Consider the following 27,668-nt stretch of genomic DNA (forward strand, 5'->3'; position numbering starts at 1 on the left):
GACTCTGTTATGGCGGTCCCGCAGCTGTTGGGCTGTCACCTCGATGGATCCAGCAGTTGGTCCAATGACTAGGCATCACCAAACAACATTATCCCCTTTATTTATTTCCCATTGGGTAGATGTTCAGCAGACAAGTCATTAAATTTGTGGGGCAATTAAAATACACCTGAATATGTAGATATTTAATACCTTTAGTTTAAATCTGCCGTGTATTTCATGTCTGTCAGATTTTAAAATGTGTGACTTTGCTAATTAGCACTCCACTAGCAATAGTGATAAGGTACATCACAAAATGGGAGGCTACAGTCGCTGCATTCTAGAGGGTTCAGCTGTTGCTGTCATTAAGGGGCTTCTAGCTCCCATCTCCTGGCATGAAAGACTGAGGACAGACACGACACACCAATAAAAGGAACATTAAGCTAAAAAGGAATATTCTTTTTGCTGATGTCTTGATTGAATTTTACATTGCATTGCAAATTCCATCAAAACATCATTCACCTACAATTGCTAGTCCTTGCTTTCTATCCTCCCAGGATTCAGTGACTAATTATAATGACGGCCACTGTATTTAAACTGTACAGGAATTTTGCCCTGGAATAGTTCTTGATGTATTTTTGTAGCGGTTAGAACTCTTTATATCTGCTAGGATCCGATTGGGGTCATGGTCCCCTTGGTAGTTAAATGTAAATCTCCTGCTAAACATTTCGGAAGCTGAGGAACCAACAGAGCAATGAATTTATTGAGCGAGTGACCATTCAATGGAAGAGATCATTGGTAGAGTCTGTACTTGTATGTACAGAACATAACTCATGTGTTTACAATCGCCTCAAATATCTTGATAGAGCCATCACTCTTTTGATCATGAATTTCTTCAATCTTCAACATGATATCAGGATAGAGTCACCTGGGCTGGATTTCTTTGGTAAGCCCAACCAACTTTATTTTCATTATGGGTCATACTTATTTATGGCGTCATGTCAGCTATATGGTGTACTCTTGACTTTTCCAGGCTGTTCTTGTTGTGCACTTAGTCACAGAGACTCTTCACTTCAGTGAGTTTTTTGATAAGGTGATGACCCACACACAGCTCTCCTAGGGATCTGCTCAACTTCTAGCTTCTTCCTTGTGGGATAATTTTTTCCCACGGCCATATCCCCACTCAGCCATGGTTTAGTTGAACAACATGGCTTTGTTATTATTATGACATGACCGCCAAGACATACCCCCCATCCCCCCACCCCCCCACTGGGGTGGAACTGTCTGGACGTTTGGGGGTTTACTCCTGTTTCCCTGAACCTACCAAACGACCCCCCCATGCCCACTGTACCTCCCATGTCCGGCGGCCCTTTATTCCTGCCCCATTGGCTTCCTTATGGTTTCACCGCTGATGCACTCGCTTCGACAGGTGCTCCTTACTGAGGGGGTATGTCTAAGGTATATTTAGGTTTTGAAACCTGAGAACCACAGCCTCTGATTGGCTGAGCGGGCCACATGATAACCCAGGTCGGAGTCGCAGCTGTGTGCTGTCGCCCAGCATTTCTCTGGAGGGAAGTTGGGGAGGCTTTTTGCGGATTGGGAGATCATTTAACTCTGAAGTAACTGGTAAGCAAAATAACTAAACCAAAAAAAAAAAAGCTGGAGAAAGACACAAACTTCTATGTTTTCTTCAATCTGCATGGCCTTTTGATCAATCTGGACTACCATCTTCTCCATCTTCTGCTGGCGTTTGGATGCTTAAAGGAAGATGAATGAAGAAATCGGTAGATTGGGGGTATTTTTCTTCCGTCGTTGATGGAGTATGCAGACTGACCTAGAACAACAAGCCTTCACCAAGTTCAGACCATGCCATCTATCCTACCAGCGGATGCTTCCTAACACCTTGTTTCACGTCTGCTTGACACTCAGTCCATATTTCTTAACCTCAGCAACGGCGTTGCCGCTTTGCCCATCTTCCTGAAGCCACTTCTACGACTTCCTCTGATTCATAAATGACTCATTTTATGTTAAAAGCAACTTTACTGTGAGGTAAAGTTGGGGAGTCGAAAGGAAAGTTAAAAAGAGTAGTTAGTATGTCATCCTATATTTAACCTGCAGCCTCAGAAGGCATTGCATTGCAGTTAGCTAAACAAAGCCAACCAATCAGGATGCGGCACTGGTTTACATGGCGAATAGCTGGAGCTCTGTGGGCAGCTGTCGCCCACCATCAGCCAGGAGGCTTCGTTTTCTGAGTGGCATATAGTCACGGGGGAAACGGGAGGGGCCGTTTGACAAGCCTTCAAAGCCAGAGGCCTGTTACTTAGGCTGATACTCCTACCTTATTGGCCCTTACTCTACCTCTGAAATCGTGTTAGTCTAAAAGATAATCTAAGGATTGTTTTTGTTGTTATTTTGTCTAGGGTTGAAACACTTGAACTTGGGATAACGGTTTGGGACCCTAGTGGATAGCAGTTGAGGCGTTTGTAACGTTGTAACGTTGCTACAGGAGTCTTTTTCTGGTATGGCATTCAAAATTGTTTGAGTGCTTTATGCTGATTAAATGTATTTTTTAAGCAAATTGTCTGCTGCATGTTTACTCTTAAAAATGGAACAAATGTAGCATGGTTTTAACAGTGGTTGCATTTAATGTGTAGTTCAATTCCCTATACTGTTTGAAACCAACTTTTTTTAAGGTTGAGAATTGAGAGGTCGAGAATTCATAGTAATAACTGAAATTATAATTGTCTCTTTGTCTATGAGGGCAAAACAAAAGTTTGAAAGTTTCCTAAATAAATCATGGCTTTATCGTTCCATCTGTTTTATATAGATCCTCTGTAACCGTCCCAAAATGGCGGACGTTGAGGAATATGAAGAGTATGAGGAATACGAGGAGGAGATTATTGAGGAGGTAAGTACTACATTGGCTTTATGGACTGAACTACAGAAATACTTGCTCAAACAGAGGATTGTCTAGTTTATTTCAAATATTCTTTTTCCATAGCAATGCTTCACTAGGATGAAATTGAATTGCATTTCTTTTCTTGAGAGTCATACCAACGTATGCTCTGAATATATTATTTCAAAGATTATTTGGAGGGCTAAGGTTATCCTGCTCTGTCTGTGGATCTGCAAGTCCTATGAATAGTTGGTTACGATAGCCTACCAGTCAGCAGTTCAAGCCATTAGGCATCCATGGTCTCCCAGGCTTCTAGATCCTGTTTCAGAGGGACGGCTCCCTGTGTGTTTTATGCCTGGGGGTTCTCTAATAGACTATTTTTAGACACAGTTACCTTTACCTGAGCCCTCTTTATTGAGATGATTGGAACAATATTGACCTTTCTGTTTAGGACACTGCTGTATGGATCATACCTGCTCCATGGTGGAATGTTTAGGATCTTATCCTCGTGATTAACTATAGTCTGGCTCGAGGCCTAAAGGCCCATTTACACCGCAGACGTTTTAGACGCGTTTTTTAGTCGGCCGTCAGACGTCCGACTTCAGCCAGAGATAGAATCCATTCAGACCAGTGCACTGATTCACACCGGCAGCGTTCTACGCCCGCCTCACGGCCGACCAAAGCTTAACTTACGCTTCACTTCTATTTCCAAGCGTTTCTGAAGCGTCTCGGTTATGATGTTATCTGATGAATCTTGAAAATATAGCAAAATAAACGGCGGCGGTGTGAATTGATACGCCTACGTTATGCCTACGTTACGCTCACGCTCACTCTCTCTCGCCTGTGGTGTAAATTCCCCTTAAGTGTTTCAGATCTTTAGGCCTCAAAACTCACCTCAAAAGTCGATATGCAATTTCATTTTTCACATACATTTACAGTTACCATATTCTTTAAAGGGCATGAATCATAAATTGTTAAATAAATGGTTTTAGCTGCATATATACCATACTGGCATACTTTCTAATATATACTTTTTCCTGACTATGCCTGATGTGATCATTGTGTGAATAAATATCTGTATCAGTGTCCAATGGAAGAGTGAAAGCAGAAGGCAGACAATTTAATCCCTTATTTCCTGGTGAAATAGGATTAATGCTAGCCTTGTATACACCAAACCTAATATTGCGGATGTTTTATAGGGGAGTAAGACTGATATGCGACTGAAGCATAACTAACAAGTTAGTTATTTTTTTACATTTTGCTCCCATATAACATATCAAGGGAAATGGATTCAACGTGCAAAGGTGTGAATCATTTCTGAAAGAGGACAAATACATTTCAGCAAAAATCAATACAATCTGATTTCACTATTACTTTCATCTAAGCTCTGGAGAACAACAGCTATGTCTCAAAAAGTAAGAAGGCTTCTTATTTGATTTACAGAATGGGGAGAAACATGGCTGTACATGTTGTAGAGCAGAAATAGGAAAATATGTAAACAATGGCTATGGTGACAAAATACAACTAAGACTATGACTATGAAGACTAGAGTGAAGCTTATGATAAATACAATTGTTTTATCATCTTTTTTAAACAAATGAATGCCCACATGCCATTAAGGGAAGAAACTCCACACACATACACTGTGGTCGGCAGTTAGACAGATTTAGATTTGGATATCTATGGCAGATGGGGCAAGTAAGGTAGAGTGTGTGGCTGAGCTACGAGAGAGAGAGAGAGAGCGACAGAGAGGGGGAGAGAGAGGTGGGGGGTGTGCTGTAAATCACACTCCCGTTGCCTGGGGTCTGTTAACGTCACATCGATAGAATGTGCTAAGGGGAGGGGGGATGCAGGGGATGCATGGAAAAACGACCTGCTCGGACAGGGAGAAAAGAAGAACGAGGTGGAGGGAGAAAGGAAGAGAGCGAGAGAGAGAGAGAGAGAGAGAGAGAGAACGCAGACCAAGAGAGGGAGGGAGAGACATAATAAGAGAGGGGGAGAGCGAGAGATGGAGGGAGACTGAAAAAAAGAGAGGGAGAGAGAGAAATTGGTGGGGGTGGTGGTTTTGTATGCTAATTCGAGAAAACCTATAAATATTCGGTGTTTACACAGTTCTTTTGATGTTTGTTAGTTTGTAAATAGGATGAATGTGGGCAGGGGGCTTAATGTAAGCGTATGGTTCTCTCCTGTCTGACAGACACAGATAAAGAAGCCTTTCTTACCAATATTGTATAAAGGACTTGAGATGTTCTTTCCCTCAGCTCTGGTCATGGGTACATCTGCTCCGTGCACACACTACAATAGCCATGGCAGGGTTAATTTATTTTTCATCTTGGGGATCGCTACTGTAAGACGCCATTTTCACATAGCTTAGCTCATTTGGCTGTTTCCAATTCTGTGAAGCCCTGCCTACTCATCTGTAATTCCCCCCCTATGCTATGGTTAAAGTTAGACACAAATGCTATTCATGGAATACTAGGTCACATGCAGAGAGTACACCGATTGTATTCTTATGCTGCTTGATTTGGAAAGGAAAGATTAAGTGACGGTGTGTGTGTGAATAAAACACACATTGAGATGAATAAACTGATCTATTAACATGCAGTTATATGCTATAAGCAAAGGTGGTGATTTCAGTGACAGAAGGTCTTTAGCAGTTAAAAATTAGGTGTTCACAGAGAGAGGGGGGGAGAAGGAATTCAAGCAGCCAGTCGAATAAATACAACCAGAGCCATTACAGGCCTCCATATCCCTGCAGAATATAACACTTAATTAAACCACATCTTAATTACAGAGCATTCATCTAGAGTTGAAGCGTGAGAACCATTTATCTTGTGAATAGAGTCAGGAGCTTTCAACAAATGACGTTGACAGAAGGAAATCATCGCTAATATTGCATAAAATATATACATATATTGTGTAGTATTTGCTTAATATTACTACACAGTCTCACAGCACCACATGACGTCAGAGAAATCAGGGATCAGGGTAGCGGTAGGGTACACCAGAGCTGGGGAAAAATCAACCTCAATCCAACCCCATGTGCCATTGACCTGTGGCGAGTTTGAAACCCCAGAGTGTGTCCTCTATTTGCAATGTGTTGAGCAGATTGCCACGACGACTGTCACTCATCAACAAACCACTGAGACTAAGGTAAAAACTAAAGCAAAAGAAGAAACAAATAGCACAGAGGAAACGTCTACGGCTCCCGCTTCATTTAGCCAACAGAACCTGTCTCTCCTTGTCAGCATGTGCTTGTTATTGATTAAATCCCTGCCTATTTCAATGGCAACTGCTGAATTCTCTCATAGCGTTATCATTTTTAAAGATTGGAAGCCGGTGAATTGGGTCCAGAAAAATTTATCAGGATATATTTGGCAAACTGCTGGTTTGATCTCACATTTCTTCTAACCAATATAACCTAACCTAAGTAACTAAACTGAATGGAAATAACTGGGGGGTAATAATGGGGTTTTTGGTCATTATGGGTACCTGATATATGACTTCTATGTACGTATCTAACTATGTGTTGTCAATAGGGATGAGGGGCATAATAAATATATGTAGTGAAACGCTCAATACTACTACTACTACAGGACAGCCATGTTTACTACATTGTTACGTTGTAGTTATCAAAGGTTGCCTTACCTTAGTGAAGAATATTGCATGGCTTAGATGACACAGTGGGAATGCAAATTTAAAGAATGTACTCTGATATTTGTGGGTATGGTAAGTAAAATTAAAATGTTATAGTTGTGTTTAAGTAACAAACCTAAGGGGAAAACATAGGTTCTGGCCTTCTCTTTCCATAAGACACATCGGAGAACTAGGTTGGTTGGTCACCAGCAGCATGATACGTACCTTTCTTCTAACATTCCCTCTCAACTCCTCCAGGCTGGCATGCCTATGAGGAAAGTCAGGAAGAGGGTCGCGGTGGATACTTCTAAGTTCATGACACCCTACCTGGCTCACAGCATGAAGATGTTGGAACAATACAGCCACGTAAGGAACCTGTTTTCATACAAAGCGACTTGGAAAAAGCACAATTATCAATAGTAGTCATAAAAGGGGTTTCCCCTTCAAGCAATAACATTTGTACATGATGGCCTTATATCTGCCCTTAATAATGATGATGATATTGACAAGGCCTTCCTGAGTCCAGGATGTCATGGTATTTTATGGTACATTTTTCCAGAATAAGTACCGGAAGGCGTATGACCTGTCCAAGGGAACGCCCCCTGCCCACATCGCTGACACCCCGGAGATGGTCCGCATCAGGAAGGCTCAGGAACAGCTCAGTGAGGTACCACATCATTGAGGACTCCTGGTGGCTGCCCTCAGCCAAAACCCCATCCCACACAAGTCTGACAAAAATAGAGACTAGACCTCAACACCTCCCACCTTTCTCAATCACTACAACCAAAACAAACACTTGTTTAAGTAGTGGAGTTGCACTCTCCACAAATCAGCTAAGGAAATGGATCTGGAGCCGCTCAAGTCTCACAGCGCTGCAATGTCATGTCGTAGGTCAAGTACCGCATGGAGGGGAACAAGGCCCGGACGGGCAGCCTGTACGACGGCGAGGCCAAGGAGGTCGCCCATGTCAAGCACATGTCCGAGCTGCTCAGCAAGGTAAGGGCGCCTGGACTTTAAATGAAGAATACACTGAAGAGCTCGTAGTGGTTTATTCCCCTCAAACTGCTACCAACAAGGATTAGATATGAGTTCATCTAAGATATAATTCACTCATATTTTTATTGACTTAATGAGCTGCGATGAAAATATTGTTCTGCGGCACTTTGAGCATATTGTTTGTTTGTGTGGTCCATACTTCTATTTGACCATTGGATTTGCCGCAAATTGATTTGGAACTGGTAAAAGGCAGAGGTGTCATTTAAATTGTTGGCACACCCTTGGAACTTAATTGACCAATGGGAATAAAGTATTCAACAACGCTACTTTCTAACAGTATAGTTCATAATGTTGATTTATTTCCTATATTTTGTTGTAATGTAACGATGCCCCGCATTCCCGCCTCGTCAGGTTCTGTACAGGCAGAAGTGGGACGAGACGAAGGACAGGTACCTGCTGCCCCCCGATGCCCCTGAGCTGGTCCTGGCCGTTAAGAACGCTGCTAACTACAGCAAGGTAGAGGACTGTGACTCTCGCCGTGTCACACCTAGAGGCCCTACATCGCCACATACTATGGATCATTTATTGCCTTGTTTCATTTCCACTCATTTCTCTTGAACTCTGAAATTACCTCTACAGTCAAAGATATGGGTTTTTCACTGCTTTTGATAGCGTCAAAGCAATTATTCTATACAGATTTAAATGTTATGTTGAAATAGTAATATCTCAGTAGAAAAACAATAACATTAGCTCAACAATGCTAGAATGAATACACCATTTGCATCTATAAATTTATCACACATTTCTACGTAACCGATATTAACACAGAAGTTTTCTCATAACCCATTGTTATTGGTCCAGAACTAGTGCTAATTTGTAAGTGTAATTCAGTAATTCATTCCCTAACAGTGCATAGATATGTGACTATATCTTTACACCACTCATTTATCAACACAATAATGAATAACCACTGGTGTGTAACATAAGCCACCATTCGTTAGGAAACCGTCTGATGCAAACACAAAGAGCCCTCCCCTCTGATGAATAATGATTAGCAACACCACTGTCACCAACTACCACTGCTGTGGCAGTGACATGGCATGACGTTGACATGGCGATACAATGCGGTACAATGTGTGGTGTCTCTCTTCAGAAACTGTACACTGAGGACTGGGACCTGGAGAAGGCCTCGTTCCTCCCTTACAGCGACAGCCCTGAGCTTCGCAGGGTGGCCAAGGCTCAGGAGGCCCTGAGTGATGTGAGTACTGGCCATGTTCCCCCCATGTCCCCGACGATGTCTAAACTCAACAATGTTCAAATCTAGCACAGATCTGTCAGTATGTACAGGCATTAGTCTATGTCTAAACTCAACACCATTCAAATCTAGCACTGTCAGTATGCACAAGAATATATATTTTAAAATATAAAAAGGAATATATATATATATGTAAATATAAACATTGGCTATATATGTTTATTTTATATTTAATATTTACTCAATTATGTATAAAACAACAACAATGCAACCAAAAGAAAGTATGAAACGAAAATGCTTTTGTCACAGAAACCACATACGGGGGTTTCTATGATACTGGTTAGTCAGTGGAGAGCGTTCAGGTTTCAATTCCTTTAAGCGTTTCCTCTCACACTGTTTAGGCTGACATCGATGGTGTTCATCACTCATGTGTGGGCGCAGTGCTCTTATTTCTGTGCTGACTCATCTACATATCACATGTGACCATTTCCAGCTCACCAGTCTACTTCCAGCAGACAGCAACAACAGTCACTTTAATCGCTAATTAACGTAACATCATCTGATGTGGGTCCAATGTCATGAGGGAGGGGGCTGGCAGAGGTCCTCAACATCTCTGTGCTACGTTGCCTACCCAAGGTCAACCCTTGATTGGGGCTAAAAAAGCTAGGTTTTGACACCCCCTTCTGTTCTGCTTCTTACAGATTCATTACAAGAAGGGCTACGATCAGCGCAAGCTGAAGTTCACCTCCCTGGCGGACCCCCCAGATATGGAGCTGGCCAAGAGAGTTTTCACCCAGCGCAGCGACGTGAGCCTTAATGATCCCCAACACCTTCAACACAGCCTTAACACCACAAGAAGGGATGGAAAGATAGAACAAATACTGATAATAATGATTTGCATGTGATACTGTGCCTTGCTGGAAACTGTTTGGATTTCAATCCTCTGGATTTGCAACCAAAGTACCTTTTACCTGGAAACAAACACACACACACGCACTCACACACATGCAACCTCACACGGGCACACACACACACACACACACACACACACACACACACACTGAGAGTTCAATGAGAGTCAGATTGTCGGAGCCGCCAGCTCCTGGGAGACGGATGGGGATGAATGACCACCTGCTGTCAGATTATCAGTGTTGAGGACAGGGAAAGAGAGAGCGGCCAAGTACAACAACAGCAACCAGTTATAAGAATGCTATTCCCAGCTCCATCTCTCCATGATGTCACTTTGTGGTGCTTTAAGTTCTCATTGTGTAATGTACATGTCGTGCTGTTTGTCTCTCTCTTATCTACAGCTTAAGTACAAGGAGGACTACAACAAGAACGTGAAGGGCCAATGGTGTGAGACGCCCTATTTCGATGTGGCCACGGCCAGGGTGGCCATGGAGAACCTTAGCACAGTAAAATATGAAATCTTATCATTGTTTATCATTAACAAAAATTATTATTTTACAAATGACATATGATTTATCCGTGTATTTTTACTTTTGGTATCGTGTTCAACTCTTCAGTACTCCTTGTTTTTCCCTCCTGCAGAAAAGATACACGAAAGACTGGGAGGCAGCAAAAGACCAAATCAACTTCATGCAGACGGAAACGCCTGTTTATGACACGAACAAGAAGGCCGGCACCAGCGCCAGCTCGGTGAGCACGCCGTCCGATGACTGGCCGCTTACGCACGCCACTCTTACATAAACAACAGCATCATCCGCGTGTCTTAACACACACCTCGCTAAGGAAGAACCCACGGCGGGGATGTGACCCACCACAACCCACGGTGTGAGTCAGCCGCTACATGCCTGCACTGACGCAGGGACTTAACGTGTAGTCCGTAGTAGTGGTGCCCACAGCGTTTCGAAGGAGACATTCTGTTCCCCCTTATAACATCTCATTATTACGTGTGATAAAGAACTGGAATGGGTATAGTGGTAGTTGTGGATTGCAGAGAGAGCAGATCCTATATAGCGTATTCAAGAATACGGGCATGTGCTGTAGAGCCTTGGACCTGAGGTAGCCACCCACACACTTACACACAATCAAGACATGAGTCACTCTGGCAGGAGAGAATAATACGTTGGCCTTCCATAAAGTCTGTCAATACGTAATAGAGGGTATAGTGACATTTCACGTCACTGACACACCTTCACTCTCCCACACACACACACACGCACACAAACACATGCCCACACAACCACACATACACACCCATCCCCCATAACCACACCCACAGCTTCATAATGACTATAACCTGGTTTGTTTATTTTGGGTTTTCGTTTCCATCCACAGGTGAAATACAGGAAGGACTACGAGAAGATTAAAGACAAGTCTGACTACAACACGCTCCCCGCCACAGAAAACCCCCTCCTCAGACAGCTCAGATATGCCGGCACCATCCTCAGTGATGTAGGTGTAGATGGAGGGGACTGCAGTACAGTAGCCCCTCTGAACACACCACACAAAACAATGTTAACCAAATGAATGCACAGCTTAGATTTTTACATACAAATGTCATGTTTACAGTATTAACTCTAAGGGACCGTGTTCTTCATAAAGTTTAAACACTATTCAGTCTTAAGTCTAAAACACTAGGCGATGCTCCGTTAGCATTTTATTTAGTTCATTGTCCGGGTTCGCAAAACAGGAACCTTACATTTCATTTGGGGGAAAATAGAGTCCTTTCATTTTACATATCAGATTAGACTTGTTCGTTCCACAGTCGTTGACACTGTTTTTCACTGGCTGTTTACCTCAGTGTTAAACCATATAAACACAAACGTAATGTATTCTGAGAATCTACAACCTTTTGTAACATGAATCTTCCATGAAACATCCATTCAAGTCTTGATTGGATGAAATGTGAGTTTAGCTTGTATGTTAGGTTGTATGTCATGTTTACGTTTTATTCTATCGTTAGAATACCCTGTATAATATATATATGTATAATATAGTGAATACCCTGTATATATATATATATATGTATAATATAGTGAATACCCTGTATAATATAGTGAATACCCTGTATATATATATATATATAATATAGTGAATACCCTGTATAATATAGTGAATACCCTGTATAATATGGTGAATACCCTGGCCACTGAGTAGCATACTGATGAGCTTATCTGTCAGTATGTTTCATCTGGTAAACGTGATGTAACATACTTCAATCAGCTTGGTTTATTTTATCATCATAGTTGTTTAATAGTTATAGTTATATAGTTCTAGTGAAAAACATGAATGCCACACTGGCCAGATTCCGAAACAATTCAATAGATTTATGATTAATTCAATAGATTAATGTATTATTTTTGTTCATATCTTTCAACATTTTTTATATATAATATTTTTTCTTCCCTTTTTCTTTTTACAGAAAGTTTACAAGAAGAATTATGAGAAATCCAGAGGTTTCAGCATCAACTACTGCGACACACCAAAGTTCAAGATGGATTCTGTTCTCAAAACATTCACTGATGTGAGTGTTTTATGTATAATTTTATTCTACACATTTTCACTGATCCTCTCTTTTATGTCTTGTCATATATGTTGTTGATATATACATATATATTGTTTCCTTTGCTCCTCAGGCACACTATCAAGACAAGTATAAGAATGAGGTGCAGGGCCACTATATCGGCAGCTATGAAGACATCTACATGCTCCACTGCCAGAAAGTTGAGGAATTCAAGAGCGAGGCAAGTCAACTCAGTAGAACAATTGTTCTACTGTGCTATTCCTTGAAGAGCCAATCCCTTACTTTGCTTCTGACTTTTTTACCTCACAGCAAAATTACAAAGCTGAGTATGAAGACATCAAGACGAGATGCTTCTTCCCTCAAACCATCACGCCCGAATATGAAGTCGACAAGAAGCTTGCGCTGTGTAGAGATGTGAGTGATTCCCTCGTCCCTGTGATTGGCATCCCCAAGTCACAGAGAGTGAATAACATTAAAAACAAAAAAATGAAAACTAAGAATAATATTTTTGATGGTTTGTTTTGCAGAAAGTGTACCGTCAACATCCGGACAAGGTGAAATTCACGCAGGTCACAGATTCGCCAGTTCAAGTTCAGGCCGCCATCAACGCCCAACAGCTAAGTGATGTATGTGTACACCCTTACATTTCCGACATTCTCAAATTAATTCAAACACATCTTCAAGATTGGGCTGATTTTCTGACGGGAAAGCTCTTCCAATGGACATATGTCCCCCTGAGCTGAGTTCATATCAGATGTGCATTGGAGACGCCATGGCCACGGGCCCATCCAACCACTAAGGCCAGCTGTCTTTCTGTGGACACCATGGAAACTGGAGAGCCATCTCTCTGTAATATAAATAGCAGCATGAACTCAGTTGGCCAAGAATAAACCCAGCCATCAGAGAGGGGTTGGCTACGCAGAGGAACCCACAGTTCTGAGTAACACATATATATGCGATGAAGTGCCCAGTCCAAACTCTGCTGCCATCTAGTGGTCTTCCAGTGTAATACGAGTATTCATTTAATAATAATGCTTTTGACATTTATTGATAAATCACATTTGTTCTAAAATCTACCCTCTTCCTCTTTTTCAGATCAATTACAAGGCCAAGTATGAGAAGACAAAGACCAAGAATTCCCTGCCCGCAGATTATCCCTTCTTTATTCAGTCCAGAGTTAACGCCTTCAACCTGAGTGAAGTAAGTGAAGTAGTTCTTCGTGTCCCTTATTAGTTGAACCAACATTTAATTTCCTTCATACTCATGTTTAGGATTTAGAAAAAAAAGAAGCAAATTTCATTCCTTGTCGTCTTTTTTTATTGTCTCTTTGCAGAACTGCTACAAGTACAATTGGGAAAAAGAAAAGGCCAAGCAGTTTGAGGTGAAGGGGGATGCAATTTCGATCCTTGCGGCCCGTGCTCACACAAACATCGCCAGTGACGTGAGTACACAATGACACTCCTATTCACTGGCTTCACTGGAGCCCTCAGTGTGTCTAGGGTGTTTAATAACCACTGGACATGGTTTCTCACCCCAGGTAAAATACAAGAAGGAATACGAGAAGAACAGAGGCCGCATGGTGGGCGCCCTCAGCATCCAAGACGACCCCAAGATCCTGCACTCCGTTCACGTGGCCAAAATCGTTAGCAATGTAAGATCTCCCTTTGCTTTTATATATCTCCAAAAACGAACAAACCAACACGCTGTTTTTGCTGTTGACACTTTGAATGCCACGTAACCACCGTGGACGGCACATTACCTCACTTACCCCTTCTCCTCCTGCCCTCCACGCCGCACCGCACTCATGTCTCTGCAGCGTGAGTACACCAAGGACTACGAGAAGGTCAAAACCAAGTACCACACCTCGTTGGACATGATGTCCGTCACGCTGGCCAAGAAGTCCCAGGCCATTGCCAGCATGACTGGCTACAAGAAGATCAGCAACCGCTACCTGATGCCCTACGATGCTATACTGCTGGACCTGGCTAAGAAGGCCAACAGCATCCAGAGCGATGTAAGAACCAGCAGTCGTTTTTGTGTTGTTTTTTTGTGTCATATTTTGAAGATTTATTTCATGGGGAAACGTTAATTACTAATACTGACCATAAATAATCAATGAATTTACGGTTTATGATACGACCAACAGCATGACCACCTCCATTGTTATTAATAAAATTGACTTTTTTCTCATGACAGAACGAGTACAAGTCTGAGTACAACCAATATACCAAGGGTAGTCCATGGGTCACTTTCGGTTCCATGGATGTGGAGCGGGCAAAGAAATCTGGAGAGATTCTCAATGAGGTTAGTGTTCCATAGCCTCAGCGAGGGCACAAACCTAATCCTCAACCAATGCACCCAAGTAAAATGTGTCTCATTTTAATTGTATTTTGACTTTTATTTGTTTTCTTTCTTACAGAAAAAGTACAGGAAGCACCCAGACACAATCCCCTTCACCGCTATCGATGACCACCCCGTGATGCTGCAGGCCGCGGTCAACCAGCTTCAGAGGAGCGACGTAAGACCCACAGTCTCACCAGTTTCTCTAAGGATGCTCACCCAGGCCTTTTCGTAGTCGCTTAGTCTCACCCTGTCTGTGTGCGTCCTCTATAGCTGTTCTACAAGAAAGGTCTGGAGGAGATCCATCAGAAGTATTCTCTACCAATTGACATGCCTGAATTGCAACTGGCCAGAGCCAATTCCTACAACATCAGCAAGGTAGGTGTTCCAGTCATTTGTCAATGAGATGGTTCATATGAGCGATTTTTAATTAATAAATTAATAAATTATTTATGCTCAATTGCAGAACTACTACAAGGCGGACTGGGAGGCGACCATTGCCAAGGGCTATGACTTGAAGCTTGACGCTATCTCCATCAAAGCCGCAAAGGCCGCCAGACACGCAGCCAGTGACGTAAGTGTTCTAGAAAATAAACCAGAAAATTCTTGCAGGTTTGATAAGATAGGGAAACACCTCATTGATCCTAGGCAGTCGAATGTCCGTTGTTTGTTTGGTTTGTCACTAGACCAAGGCATGTTCTGTCACAAGTGTCACATCTTTCACATGCTGTATCTTTTTGAGGATATCTGCTATACACCACTGAATCAGACATTGACAAAACCAGTATCACGAGAGATGCACTTTTCAATTTTACGTTCAGGTCCAATACAAGAAGGCCTATGAGAAGGCTAGGGGCCACCACGTGGGCTTCCGTAACATCAAGGACGACCCCCTGCTGGTGCACTACATGCAAGTGGCCAAGATGCAGAGTGAGAAGAACTACAAGAAGGACTACCACAAATCCAAGCTGAAGTACCACTCCCCAGTAGACATGATGAGCCTGGTGCATGCCAAGCAGGCCTCCAAAGCTCAAACCTATGCTGGGTACAGAAATATCCAGCACCACTACAGTCTCATGCCTGATGCCATGAACCTGGTTCTGGCCCGCAAAATGAACACCGATGCCAGTGACGTGAGTAGAAAATAGAGCAAAAACAATGATTATCAAAATAATCACTACGATATTCTTAAACATATACCATGAAGTGTGTGTGATGTTTACTTGATGAGATGGAATGTTATTTCATTTTGCTAAAATAAATACATGAATGCACATCAACCAAACAATCCAATACATAGAGGGTAGGCCTTGGGTTCAGGGTCATTAAGGAATCAATGTTTTAAGCAGGGAAACTATGCTCCATAACAAATTCAGTAAATTAACACATTCCTTTAGCCTCTACCTGTACTGTAGATGTAATTCTCACAGTTATACATTTGTCTGTCCTTATAAGTAAAGTCACTTATTTCCCCACATAACCCCTCAATGTTTTCTTTATTTTGTATGCAGTGTGAATACAAGTCAGAGTGGAACAATTACGTCAGAGGGCTTGGCTGGGTCCCCATCGGCTCAATTGGGGTAGAGACGGCTAAGATTGGCGGCCAGATCCAGAGTGAAAACAAGTACCGCACCCATCCCTCTACCTTCAAGTTCAGCAAGCTGATGAACTCCATGGACTTGGAACTGGCCACCGCCAACAACAAGATAATGAACAAGGTGCAGGGGCTTATGAATATAGAGTATTGGTTTTCACAGCATCAACCCACCCCATGTTGTTCATGATAATCACGTGTTTGTTTGTGTCTACAGCAAGCATACACTTCGGCTTGGGAGCAGGATAAGCGTACTATCCACGTGATGCCAGATTCACCTGAGATTGTGCTGGCCAAGGCAAATGCCATCACCATGAGCGACGTAAGGGAATACTACTATAAACTAGGGGTGGGAATCTTTTGGCACCTCATGATTCGATTCAATTCCGATTCAGAGGTCAACCATTCGATTCTAAAACGATTATCGATGCATCTCGATTTAAAAATTGAAAAACAGGCAGAAAGGAGTTTTCTGTAGCGCTCTGCAGCAGGCGAACAAATATATATATATACGATTATACATTTTTCTGCATCGAGACGGAATCGTTCTAGAGAGAATCGCGATGCATCGAAAAATCTATTATTTTTCCCACCCTACAATAAACTACACCAAAATGCCTGCCATTGATTCTGTATCAACAAACATATGATACACATATAGATCTTTATTTAGTGCCTCTCTATCCTGTGACTAGAGAAAAAAGTTCTGCAAATGGTTCTCTCTCTTTGATCTGTCTTCCAGAAACTTTATAAGGCTGGCGTTTCGGAAATGGCGAATAAGGGATATCACCTCAAAGGAGATGCTATTCCTATTGTGGCTGCCAAATTGGGCACCAAAATTGCTAGCAACGTAAGTGAAGTGCACCTGAGTGTATCAAATCAGCCGTGATTATTTATCCACTAAACCCCACTTTTACATTATAAATGATCGTTTGCAGATGATGACAATGCTATTTCTTAACTTCTCTAGTACAAGTACAAGCTGGACTATGAGAAGGCTAGGGGCCACCACGTGGGCTTCCGTAATATCAAGGACGACCCCCTGCTGGTGCACTACATGCAAGTGGCCAAGATGCAGAGTGAGAAGAACTACAAGAAGGACTACGAAAAGGCTAAGCTGAAGTACCACTCCCCAGTAGACATGATGAGCCTGGTGCATGCCAAGGACGCATCCAAGGCTCAAACCTATGCTGGGTACAGGAAGATCCCCCACAACTACATCCTCCTTCCCGATAACATGCAGCTGCAGCTGTGTCGTAAAATGCAGGACATTCAGAGCGACGTAGGTCTAAACTGCCATGTGTTTCAGTTCCTATATTACAATTTGATTTGCGAAATTGCTGTGGTCAATGGTTAAAAAAGTAATCAATGCTGAAAGATGAATCTATAAAAAAAAACGTAATTATATAAAACAATGACTATCTACTTTTGTTATTGTGAAGGACATCACATAGGCTATGCTTTATTCATATTACATCTGCTCTCTTACTATCTCTGACTCTAACTCTATCTCTCTACGCCTTCAGAATGAATACAAGTCTGAGTACAACAACCTTTACAAAGGAACAGGCTGGGTTCCTATTGGCTCCATTGACGTAGAGTTGGCTAAGGCTGCCAAATCAGCGCTGGCCGAACATGGCTACCGCCAGCACCCCAGCACTTTCAAGTTCACCAGCAAGACTGACTCTATGGATATGGTTCTGGCCCTGGGCAACTCAAAGATAATTGACCAGGTCGGAGCACCTTTCTCTGTATTTTCCAGAGTTTTAATATTGTTCAGTGGATGGCTGTTGAATAGTACATGCAATAATTTTATGGAAGTCTATCATTATGTTTTGATTTTTACTGAACTCTCTTTATTAAGGCTGCGTACAAAGCCTCTGGGGAGAAGTTCATGCACACTTACAATCTGCCAGTGGACGCCCCCGAGTTCATCCAGGCCAAATTCAATGCCCAAACCATGAGCAAGGTACAATGGTAGATGGTAGAATCCTACCGACGACACACACCCCTAAACGTATGCTGCAACCAGAACATTGCCTGATCTTATTTTGTCTTTTGTCTCCAGTCTCACTACAAGCATAAGTGGATTGAACATATCGCTAAGGGGTATGATATGAGACCTGATGCCATCTCTATCCTCCATGCCAAGCAAGGCAGGCACATCGCCAGTGACGTGAGTACACAATAAAAAAAGTCATGTCATCATGTTTAAGGAGCTGTAGGTACGATTTAAAGGCTATAGTGAAATTTGTTAGAAATACAATAGCCATCCATCAGCTATAAGTGATGTCTGCCTGTTTGAGACAACTTTGATTTTGAATCGCTCCTGGATTATTTCTGCCAACTAGGGCATCTCTTCACTGATTGGTTTGGGAAATCCATCTTCCATTTCGATCACATGCCTGCTGCATTATCATAGCGCCACCACAGGTGCATGAATGCAACATACGGAGGAAGGGAGCAGAGAGGGAGGCGGCCTTTTTTTGGGCTGGTTTAATTTCTATATCTTGCTCTCTTCTGCTCTTTTGTGCTGTCTCTTTACATCTCTCACATCCTACCTACAGCAGCCTTGAATAAGATTTGGTGACTTGGTTGCGACTTAAGCATTTGACACGCTTCATACTTATACAAATGTGTTATTTATTATTGTTTGAGATTGACGAATTGTCTCTGTCTTTGGTTTAGATCCAATACAAGAAGGCCTATGTGAAGGCTAGGGGCCACCATGTGGGCTTCCGTAGCATCAAGGACGACCCCCTGCTGGTGCACTACATGCAAGTGGCCAAGATGCAGAGTGAGAAGAACTACAAGAAGGACTACGAAAAGGCTAAGCTGAAGTACCACTCCCCAGTAGACATGATGAGCCTGGTGCATGCCAAGGACGCATCCAAGGCTCAAACCTATGCTGGGTACAGAAAGATTGAGCACCATTACAATCTCATGCCTGATGCCATGAACCTGGTTCTGGCCCGCAAAATGAACACGGATGCCAGTGACGTGAGTAGAAAATAGAGCAAAAACAATGTTCTTGATGAGATTAAATGTTTGTTTCATAACGATAAAAATAAATAACATCAACGAAACAATCAAAGTTAAGAGGGTAGGCCTTGGGGATAGGGACAATAAAGCCCTGGTCATTAAGGAATCTAATGATCACATTCACTTTCACCTAACTTTAATGTCGATATGCAATTCTCACAGTTATACATTGTCTGTCCTTTTAAGTAAATTCACTTATTTTCCCACGTTACCCCACATTGTTTTCTTTATTTTGTTTGCAGTGTGAATACAAGTCAGAGTGGAACAACTACATCAGAGGCATTGGCTGGGTCCCCATCGGCTCAATTGGGGTGGAGACGGCTAAGATTGGCGGTGAGATCCAGAGTGAAAGCAAGTACCGCACCCATCCATCTACCTTCAAGTTCAGCAAGCTTATGGACTCCATGGACTTGGAACTGGCCACCGCCAACAACAAGATAATGAACAAGGTGCAGGGGCTTATGAATATAGAGTAAAGGTTTTCACAGCATCATCCCATCCCATGTAGCTCATGATAATCATGTGTTTGTTTGTGTCTACAGCAAGCATACACTTCGGCTTGGGAGAAGGATAAGCGTACTATCCACGTGATGCCAGATTCACCTGAGATTGTGCTGGCCAAGGCCAATGCCATCACCATGAGCGACGTAAGGGAATACTACTATAAACGACACCAAAATGCCTGCCCTGAATTTTTGTATCAACAAATATATAATACACATATTCACCTATATTTTAGTGCCTCTGATTCCTGTGACTATAGAAACAAGTTCTGTATTCATTCTCTCACTTTATCTGTCTTCCAGAAACTTTATAAGGCTGGAGTCATGGAGATGGCTAAAAAGGGATATAACCTCAAAGGAGATGCCATCCCTATTGTGGCTGCCAAATTGGGCACCAAAATTGCTAGCAACGTAAGTGAAATGCACCCGAGTGTATCAAATAAGTCATGATCATTCAGCTACTTAAGCCCCACTTTACAATAACATTATAGTTTGCAGATGATGACAATGCTATTTCTTAACTTCTCTAGTACAAGTACAAGCTGGACTATGAGAAGGCTAGGGGCCACCACGTGGGCTTCCGTAACATCAAGGACGACCCCCTGCTGGTGCACTACATGCAAGTGGCCAAGATGCAGAGTGAGAGGAACTACACAAAGGACTACCAGAAGTCTAAGCTGAAGTACCACTCCCCAGTAGACATGATGAGCCTGGTGCATGCCAAGGAGGCATCCAAGGCTCAAACCTATGCTGGGTACAGGAAGATTGAGCACAATTACAATCTCATGCCTGATGCCATGAACCTGGTTCTGGCCCGCAAAATGAACACCGATGCCAGTGACGTGAGTTGAAAATATTGAAAAACAATCATTATCAAAGTAATCCCTTAAATATATTATTACTAAGTAACTCTGTACAATTAAATGTTTGCTAAAAATAAATATAACATTCTTTAATATGAATGATAAAGATCATTCATATAAAGCCTTTATCAATTTGCCGGACCAATTTGAAAATGTGAAAATCCTCTCACTTATCATTTGATTTCCAAGGTTATCAAATGGTGCAAACCAAAATGGAATTGGATGTAATTGGATTCACCTACAAACAATCAGAGCAATGAAACAAGTCAGCGACAGCCATCTTAGTTGTTAATGGAAATGCATCCATTAACAATTCATCCTCTTCTGTACGCTCATTATATGAATTATTATGTTCATTCATTATGTCACATAATCATTGTGTCATTCACATAATCATTATGTGAATGAGCAAATTTATTTTGTTATTAACTTCTAGATATTTATTTCACACAAATCTCAACAATCTATGTGCAGTTTGCACGATACACTGTAAAGGTGAAATATAACAGCAGGTTTTGACTAAAGGACAAAAAAGAGAATCAGTACACTTTAGGACATAGCTTGATTCCCATTGGAACTCTACAGTTTTCTTTATTTTGTTTGCAGTGTGAATACAAGTCAGAGTGGAACAACTACATCAGAGGCATTGGCTGGGTCCCAATCGGCTCAATTGGGGTGGAGACGGCTAAGATTGGCGGCGAGATCCAGAGTGAAAACAAGTACCGCACCCATCCATCTACCTTCAAATTCAGCAAGCTTATGGACTCCATGGACTTGGAACTGGCCACCGCCAACAACAAGATAATGAACAAGGTGCAGGGGCTTATGAAAATAGAGTATTGGTTTTCACAGCATCAACCCACCCCATGTTGTTCATGATAATCACGTGTTTGTTTCTGTCTACAGCAAGCATACACTTCAGCTTGGGAGAAGGACAAGCGTACTATCCACGTGATGCCAGATTCACCTGAGATTGTGCTGGCCAAGGCCAATGCCATCACCATGAGTGATGTAAGGGAATACTATGACTATAAACTAAACCAAAATGCCTGCCATGGATATTTGTATCAATAAATATATTGTACACATATTCACCTATATTTTCACTCATTCCTGTGACTATATAGACAAGTTCTGTATACTCATTCTCTCACTTTGATCTGTCTTGCAGAAACTTTATAAGGCTGGAGTCATGGAGATGGCTAAAAAGGGATATAACCTCAAAGGAGATGCCATCCCTATTGTGGCTGCCAAATTGGGCACCAAAATTGCTAGCAACGTAAGTGAAGAGTACCTTGCAGTACCGAATTGGATTAGTTGCTATTGGATGCAATAAATTGTCCATGTCAGCCAGTGCCTGTGAATAACAATGTACTCTTGTCCTGCTGCAGTATAAGTACAAACTGGATTATGAGAAAGCCAGGGGCCACCACATTGGCTTCCGCAGTATCCAGGATGACCCCCTGCTGGTGCACTACATGCAATTAGCCAAGCAGCAGAGTGAGAAGAACTACAAGAAGGACTACGAAAAGGCTAAGCTGAAGTACCACTCCCCAGTAGACATGATGAGCCTGGTGCATGCCAAGGATGCAACCAAAGCTCAAACCTATGCTGGGTACAGAAAGATCCAGCACCACTACAGTCTCCTTCCTGATGCCATGAACCTGGTGCTGGCCCGCAGTATGCAGGTCAACATCAGCGATGTACGTATGATTATTTTTGTCTCCTTTTTTTTCCTGTCTTCAAACAGGAAGTCTTGAGATATCTCTTCCCCTTAACAAGAAAAGTCTAGTCTAGACTGCAGACTGTTCAAATCTGAACTAAAGCATTTTACAAACAACACGTCCAGGACCAAATATTAGGACCAAATGTTTGTACTTAAAATGCAACCAGAGACCATACTGTAGCTGTATTCTACCTGTGTTGTACTACTTACATATATTTTGTATTCATAATTCCCTAGCAAAAATGGGTATTTTAAGTTTCAGTATCTGTTTGGGAAGATTTTGGATCGATGGATGACGTGCTGGTCACAAAGACTATATACATTGAATATGTATCATATTGTTTATCCATCAATCTCCTCTAGAACCAGTACAAGTCAGACTATGAATCCTACTGCAAAGGAATCGGATGGGTTCCTATTGGCTCATTGGATGTTGAGAAAGCAAAGATCGCTGGGAAGATTCAAAGTGAGAAGCTATACCGTCAGCACCCGAGTAACCTGAAGTTTACTAAGGACATGTTCTCCATGGACCTCACACTGGCCACTGCTAACAACCAAATCATGAATAAGGTATTGCTTGCATTATATTGTGGTGATTACATATTAATGAATATTCTACCAACAGGAAATAACCTCACTAACGAGTTTGTGGTTTCCTTTTCAGCAATCCTATACTCAAGCCTGGGACACGGACAAGACCAAAATCCACATCATGCCCGACGCTATGGATGTTGTCTTGGCAAAAGCAAACAAGAAAAATTACAGTGAGGTACAAACTCCATCTTCTGATCTACACCAACTTCTTCATTCCGAAACAGATCCTCATGTTCTGAAAAAACAATTGTGAAGAAATGCTTATGATTCTTTCCTCTTCAGAAACTTTACAAGCTGGACAATGAGCTGTCCAAGAAGAAGGGTCACAATATCCGCAAAGATGCTATCGCAATCCTGGCCGCCAAAAACTGCACTACCATTGCCAGTGATGTAAGGTTATTTGGGTTTTTTCAGACTGAACTACTGTATTATACATTATTTTATGTACTCATTCTGATGATTATTTCTTTATTTTTACTTCAGTACAAGTATAAGGCAGGATACCGGAAGCAGGTGGGTCACCATATTGGTGCTCGCTGCGTCGAGGACGACCCACTGCTCATGCTGGCTCTGAACTCAGCCAAGATACAGAGTGATGCTCTTTACAAGAAGGACTTCAACAAGTCCAAGACCAAGTTCAATCTGCCAGTAGACATGATGGCCTTTGAACTGGCCAAGAAGAACCAGATCCAGGTCAACCATGCCAACTACATCACCCGCCTGCACAACTGGACCTGCCTGCCCGACTCCACTGATGTTGTCAATGCCAGACATGCATATGACATCCAGAGTGATGTATGTAGGATTTTTTCCCATTCCACATCTGCCAATATATTGACGTTTTTATAAATATGTGTATCAACTTTGAATGATTTCTTTCCAGAATTACTACAAGGAAGATCAGAAGCTGATGCGGGGTATTGGGTGGGTGCCCATAGGTTCATTGGATGTTGAGAAAGCAAAGAAGGCCGGTGAGATTCTGAGTGAACACCTGTATCGCAAGCATCCCAGCAACTACAAGTTCACCTCCAAATGCGATGCAATGCCCTTAGTGTTGGCTAAAGCCAATGCTCAGATTACTAACAAGGTAAGTAGCGAAATTTGGTTCACTATACTGAGGGTCTAAATCAAGACTAACTCAATATTAAAACATATATTATGGTATGATAATGGACTTCAACGTCTTTTTAAGTACACATTTGCATAGTTCACCCGTTTAAATTTATTATCCTGTACATTTTTGTCTTCATAGAAAGCCTACCATGATGCCTGGGATAAGGAGAAGTCCAACATCCACATCATGCCTGATGCCATGGATGTCGTTCTGGCCAAAGCCAACAGGGCAAACTACAGCATCGTAAGCACATAGTCTTTAAAAAGATAAAAAGTATAATAGGGCTCCTTCACGGAATATAAAAAGGTATTAACAATGTCTTGTCTGTATTTTGCAGAAAAGATACAAGGAGGCCAATGAACAGTCCAAGAAGAAGGGCTATGACCTGCGCAATGATGCCATTTCTATTATTGCAGCCAGGGCTCAAAGGAACATTATCAGCGACGTAAGTTGTTGTCGGTCACTCTTGTAAATAATATTGCTTTAATCCCTTGGTGTACCAATCAACATTGTTTGTGCTTCATATTTTCTTTCAGTACAAGTATAAGGCAGGATACCGCAAGCAGGCGGGTCACCATATTGGTGCTCGCTGCGTCGAGGACGACCCACTGCTCATGCTGGCTCTGAACTCAGCCAGGATACAGAGTGATGCTCTTTACAAGAAGGACTTCAACAAGTCCAAGACCAAGTTCAATCTGCCAGTAGACATGATGGCCTTTGAACTGGCCAAGAAGAACCAGATCCAGGTCAACCATGCCAACTACATCACCCGCCTGCACAAATGGACCTGCCTGCCCGACTCCACTGATGTTGTCAATGCCAGACATGCATATGACATCCAGAGTGATGTATGTAGGATTTTTTCCCATTCCACATCTGCCAATATATTGACGTTTTTATAAATATGTGTATCAACTTTGAATGATTTCTTTCCAGAATTACTACAAGGAAGATCAGAAGCTGATGCGGGGTATTGGGTGGGTGCCCATAGGTTCATTGGATGTTGAGAAAGCAAAGAAGGCCGGTGAGATTCTGAGTGAACACCTGTATCGCAAGCATCCCAGCAACTACAAGTTCACCTCCAAATGCGATGCAATGCCCTTAGTGTTGGCTAAAGCCAATGCTCAGATTACTAACAAGGTAAGTAGCGAAATTTGGTTCACTATACTGAGGGTCTAAATCAAGACTAACTCAATATTAAAACATATATTATGGTATGATAATGGACTTCAACGTCTTTTTAAGTACACATTTGCATAGTTCACCCGTTTAAATTTATTATCCTGTACATTTGTGTCTTCATAGAAAGCCTACCATGATGCCTGGGATAAGGAGAAGTCCAACATCCACATCATGCCTGATGCCATGGATGTCGTTCTGGCCAAAGCCAACAGGGCAAACTACAGCATCGTAAGCACATAGTCTTTAAAAAGTTAAAAAGTATAATAGGGCTCCTTCACGGAATGTACAAAGGGTATTAACAATGTCTTGTCTGTATTTTGCAGAAAAGATACAAGGAGGCCAATGAAGTGGCCAAGAAGAAGGGCTATGACCTGCGCAATGATGCCATTTCTATTATTGCAGCCAGGGCTCAAAGGAACATTATCAGCGACGTAAGTTGTTGTCGGTCACTCTTGTAAATAATATTGCTTTAATCCCTTGGTGTACCAATCAACATTGTTTGTGCTTCATATTTTCTTTCAGTACAAGTATAAGGCAGGATACCGCAAGCAGGCGGGTCACCATATTGGTGCTCGCTGCGTCGAGGACGACCCACTGCTCATGCTGGCTCTGAACTCAGCCAGGATACAGAGTGATGCTCTTTACAAGAAGGACTTCAACAAGTCCAAGACCAAGTTCAATCTGCCAGTAGACATGATGGCCTTTGAACTGGCCAAGAAGAACCAGATCCAGGTCAACCATGCCAACTACATCACCCGCCTGCACAAATGGACCTGCCTGCCCGACTCCACTGATGTTGTCAATGCCAGACATGCATATGACATCCAGAGTGATGTATGTAGGATTTTTTCCCATTCCACATGTGCCAATAAATAGATATATTTTTATATATGTGTTGATCAACTTTGAATGATTTCCTTCCAGAATTACTACAAGGAAGATCAGAAGCTGATGCGGGGTATTGGGTGGGTGCCCATAGGTTCATTGGATGTTGAGAAAGCAAAGAAGGCCGGTGAGATTCTGAGTGAACACCTGTATCGCAAGCATCCCAGCAACTACAAGTTCACCTCCAAATGCGATGCAATGCCCTTAGTGTTGGCTAAAGCCAATGCTCAGATTACGAACAAGGTATGTTGTGAAATTTGGTTGGTCTTAATCAAGAATTACAAAATATTGAATCATTAATGATGGTATTATAATGGATTACTACATCTTTAAAGAAGAGATTTGCATAGTTTACACTTTGAAAGTAGCCTCCTGTTTGTGTCTTCATAGAAAGCCTACCATGATGCCTGGGATAAGGAGAAATCCAACATCCACATCATGCCCGATGCCATGGATGTCGTTCTTGCTAAAGCCAACAGGGCCAACTACAGCATCGTAAGTCGATAACCTTTGTTTTGAATAATAGTGCTCCTTCACAGAATGTACAAAGGGTATAAACAATGTCTTGTCTCTATTTGCAGAAAAGATACAAGGAGGCCAATGAACAGTCCAAGAAGAAGGGCTATGACCTGCGCAATGATGCCATTTCTATTATTGCAGCCAGGGCTCAAAGGAACATTATCAGCGATGTAAGCTGTTGGTCACACTTATAATAAGTATAATAATAATGCTTTAATGACTTGGTGTAACATTCATAATTTGTGCTTCACATTTTTTCAGTACAAGTATAAGGCAGGATACCGCAAGCAGGCGGGTCACCATATTGGTGCTCGCTGCGTCGAGGACGACCCACTGCTCGTGCTGGCTCTGAACTCAGCCAGGATACAGAGTGATGCTCTTTACAAGAAGGACTTCAACAAGTCCAAGACCAAGTTCAATCTGCCAGTAGACATGATGGCCTTTGAACTGGCCAAGAAGAACCAGATCCAGGTCAACCATGCCAACTACATCACCCGCCTGCACAACTGGACCTGCCTGCCCGACTCCACTGATGTCGTTCATGCCAGACATGTGTATGACATCCAGAGTGATGTAAGTCATTATACCTGCTCATTCATTACTTCCGTTGTTTCATGTTAATGACACTCAATTTGTCAACTATTATTTAAACAAATTTGGTTGCTCATAGGCTGTTTACAAAGCTGACCTGAAGTGGCTACAAGGCATGGGATGGGTCCCGATTGGCTCGCTTGACGTGGAGAAGACAAAGAAGGCTGGAGAGATCCTGAGTGAAAGGAACTATCGCCAGCCCGCCAGTTCCCACAAATTCACCAGCCCCCTCGACGCCATGGATATTGTTCTAGCAAAGAACAACGCCTTGACCATGAACCAGGTAGGCATCTTTCGGCAATAAACGTTGAATTATCCTCTAGATGCAAAGATGTACTGTTGTCAGCATTTTGCACTTAGGCCACTTAATATATAATCAACATTGTTTGGATGATTACTCATCATCTTGGATAATCATCCTGTAGAAGGCTATTACAAAATGCTGATGTTCTATTTGGTGTGGTTT

General features: G+C 42.2%; 1 protein-coding gene across 5 annotated transcripts in view; it reads left to right on the forward strand.

Annotated features, from left to right (window-relative positions):
* Positions 1–1,512: 1,512 nt before the first annotated feature.
* neb (nebulin) overlaps positions 1,513–27,668 on the forward strand; it is a 63,420-nt gene continuing 37,264 nt past the window's right edge. For 4 of the 5 annotated variants that reach the window (XM_084478637.1, XM_084478633.1, XM_084478636.1 and 1 more), the window contains exons 1-58: positions 1,513–1,602; positions 2,804–2,884; positions 5,981–6,025; positions 6,767–6,874; positions 7,068–7,175; positions 7,400–7,504; positions 7,916–8,020; positions 8,658–8,762; positions 9,461–9,565; positions 10,070–10,174; positions 10,311–10,418; positions 11,061–11,177; positions 12,148–12,249; positions 12,362–12,469; positions 12,559–12,663; positions 12,777–12,875; positions 13,345–13,449; positions 13,583–13,690; positions 13,787–13,900; positions 14,066–14,263; positions 14,446–14,553; positions 14,669–14,767; positions 14,863–14,967; positions 15,056–15,163; positions 15,411–15,722; positions 16,101–16,307; positions 16,401–16,505; positions 16,926–17,033; positions 17,154–17,465; positions 17,710–17,916; positions 18,048–18,152; positions 18,252–18,359; positions 18,872–19,183; positions 19,468–19,674; positions 19,768–19,872; positions 20,032–20,139; positions 20,259–20,570; positions 21,198–21,404; positions 21,498–21,602; positions 21,763–21,870; positions 21,983–22,294; positions 22,681–22,887; positions 22,982–23,086; positions 23,194–23,301; positions 23,395–23,706; positions 23,795–23,998; positions 24,164–24,268; positions 24,363–24,470; positions 24,562–24,873; positions 24,962–25,165; positions 25,331–25,435; positions 25,531–25,638; positions 25,730–26,041; positions 26,132–26,335; positions 26,483–26,587; positions 26,674–26,781; positions 26,873–27,184; positions 27,282–27,485. In XM_084478637.1, coding sequence (XP_084334763.1) covers positions 2,825–2,884; positions 5,981–6,025; positions 6,767–6,874; positions 7,068–7,175; positions 7,400–7,504; positions 7,916–8,020; positions 8,658–8,762; positions 9,461–9,565; positions 10,070–10,174; positions 10,311–10,418; positions 11,061–11,177; positions 12,148–12,249; positions 12,362–12,469; positions 12,559–12,663; positions 12,777–12,875; positions 13,345–13,449; positions 13,583–13,690; positions 13,787–13,900; positions 14,066–14,263; positions 14,446–14,553; positions 14,669–14,767; positions 14,863–14,967; positions 15,056–15,163; positions 15,411–15,722; positions 16,101–16,307; positions 16,401–16,505; positions 16,926–17,033; positions 17,154–17,465; positions 17,710–17,916; positions 18,048–18,152; positions 18,252–18,359; positions 18,872–19,183; positions 19,468–19,674; positions 19,768–19,872; positions 20,032–20,139; positions 20,259–20,570; positions 21,198–21,404; positions 21,498–21,602; positions 21,763–21,870; positions 21,983–22,294; positions 22,681–22,887; positions 22,982–23,086; positions 23,194–23,301; positions 23,395–23,706; positions 23,795–23,998; positions 24,164–24,268; positions 24,363–24,470; positions 24,562–24,873; positions 24,962–25,165; positions 25,331–25,435; positions 25,531–25,638; positions 25,730–26,041; positions 26,132–26,335; positions 26,483–26,587; positions 26,674–26,781; positions 26,873–27,184; positions 27,282–27,485 — 8,793 coding nt within the window. In that variant the 5' untranslated portion in view covers positions 1,513–1,602; positions 2,804–2,824. Of the gene's footprint in view, positions 1,603–2,396; positions 2,496–2,803; positions 2,885–5,980; positions 6,026–6,766; positions 6,875–7,067; positions 7,176–7,399; positions 7,505–7,915; positions 8,021–8,657; positions 8,763–9,460; positions 9,566–10,069; positions 10,175–10,310; positions 10,419–11,060; positions 11,178–12,147; positions 12,250–12,361; positions 12,470–12,558; positions 12,664–12,776; positions 12,876–13,344; positions 13,450–13,582; positions 13,691–13,786; positions 13,901–14,065; positions 14,264–14,445; positions 14,554–14,668; positions 14,768–14,862; positions 14,968–15,055; positions 15,164–15,410; positions 15,723–16,100; positions 16,308–16,400; positions 16,506–16,925; positions 17,034–17,153; positions 17,466–17,709; positions 17,917–18,047; positions 18,153–18,251; positions 18,360–18,871; positions 19,184–19,467; positions 19,675–19,767; positions 19,873–20,031; positions 20,140–20,258; positions 20,571–21,197; positions 21,405–21,497; positions 21,603–21,762; positions 21,871–21,982; positions 22,295–22,680; positions 22,888–22,981; positions 23,087–23,193; positions 23,302–23,394; positions 23,707–23,794; positions 23,999–24,163; positions 24,269–24,362; positions 24,471–24,561; positions 24,874–24,961; positions 25,166–25,330; positions 25,436–25,530; positions 25,639–25,729; positions 26,042–26,131; positions 26,336–26,482; positions 26,588–26,673; positions 26,782–26,872; positions 27,185–27,281; positions 27,486–27,668 lie in introns of all 5 variants that reach the window. The other variant, XM_084478634.1, reaches the window with a different exon arrangement.

The sequence above is a fragment of the Micromesistius poutassou genome (assembly GCF_964030765.1).
Source record: "Micromesistius poutassou genome assembly, chromosome: 14".
Lineage (NCBI taxonomy): Eukaryota > Metazoa > Chordata > Actinopteri > Gadiformes > Gadidae > Micromesistius > Micromesistius poutassou.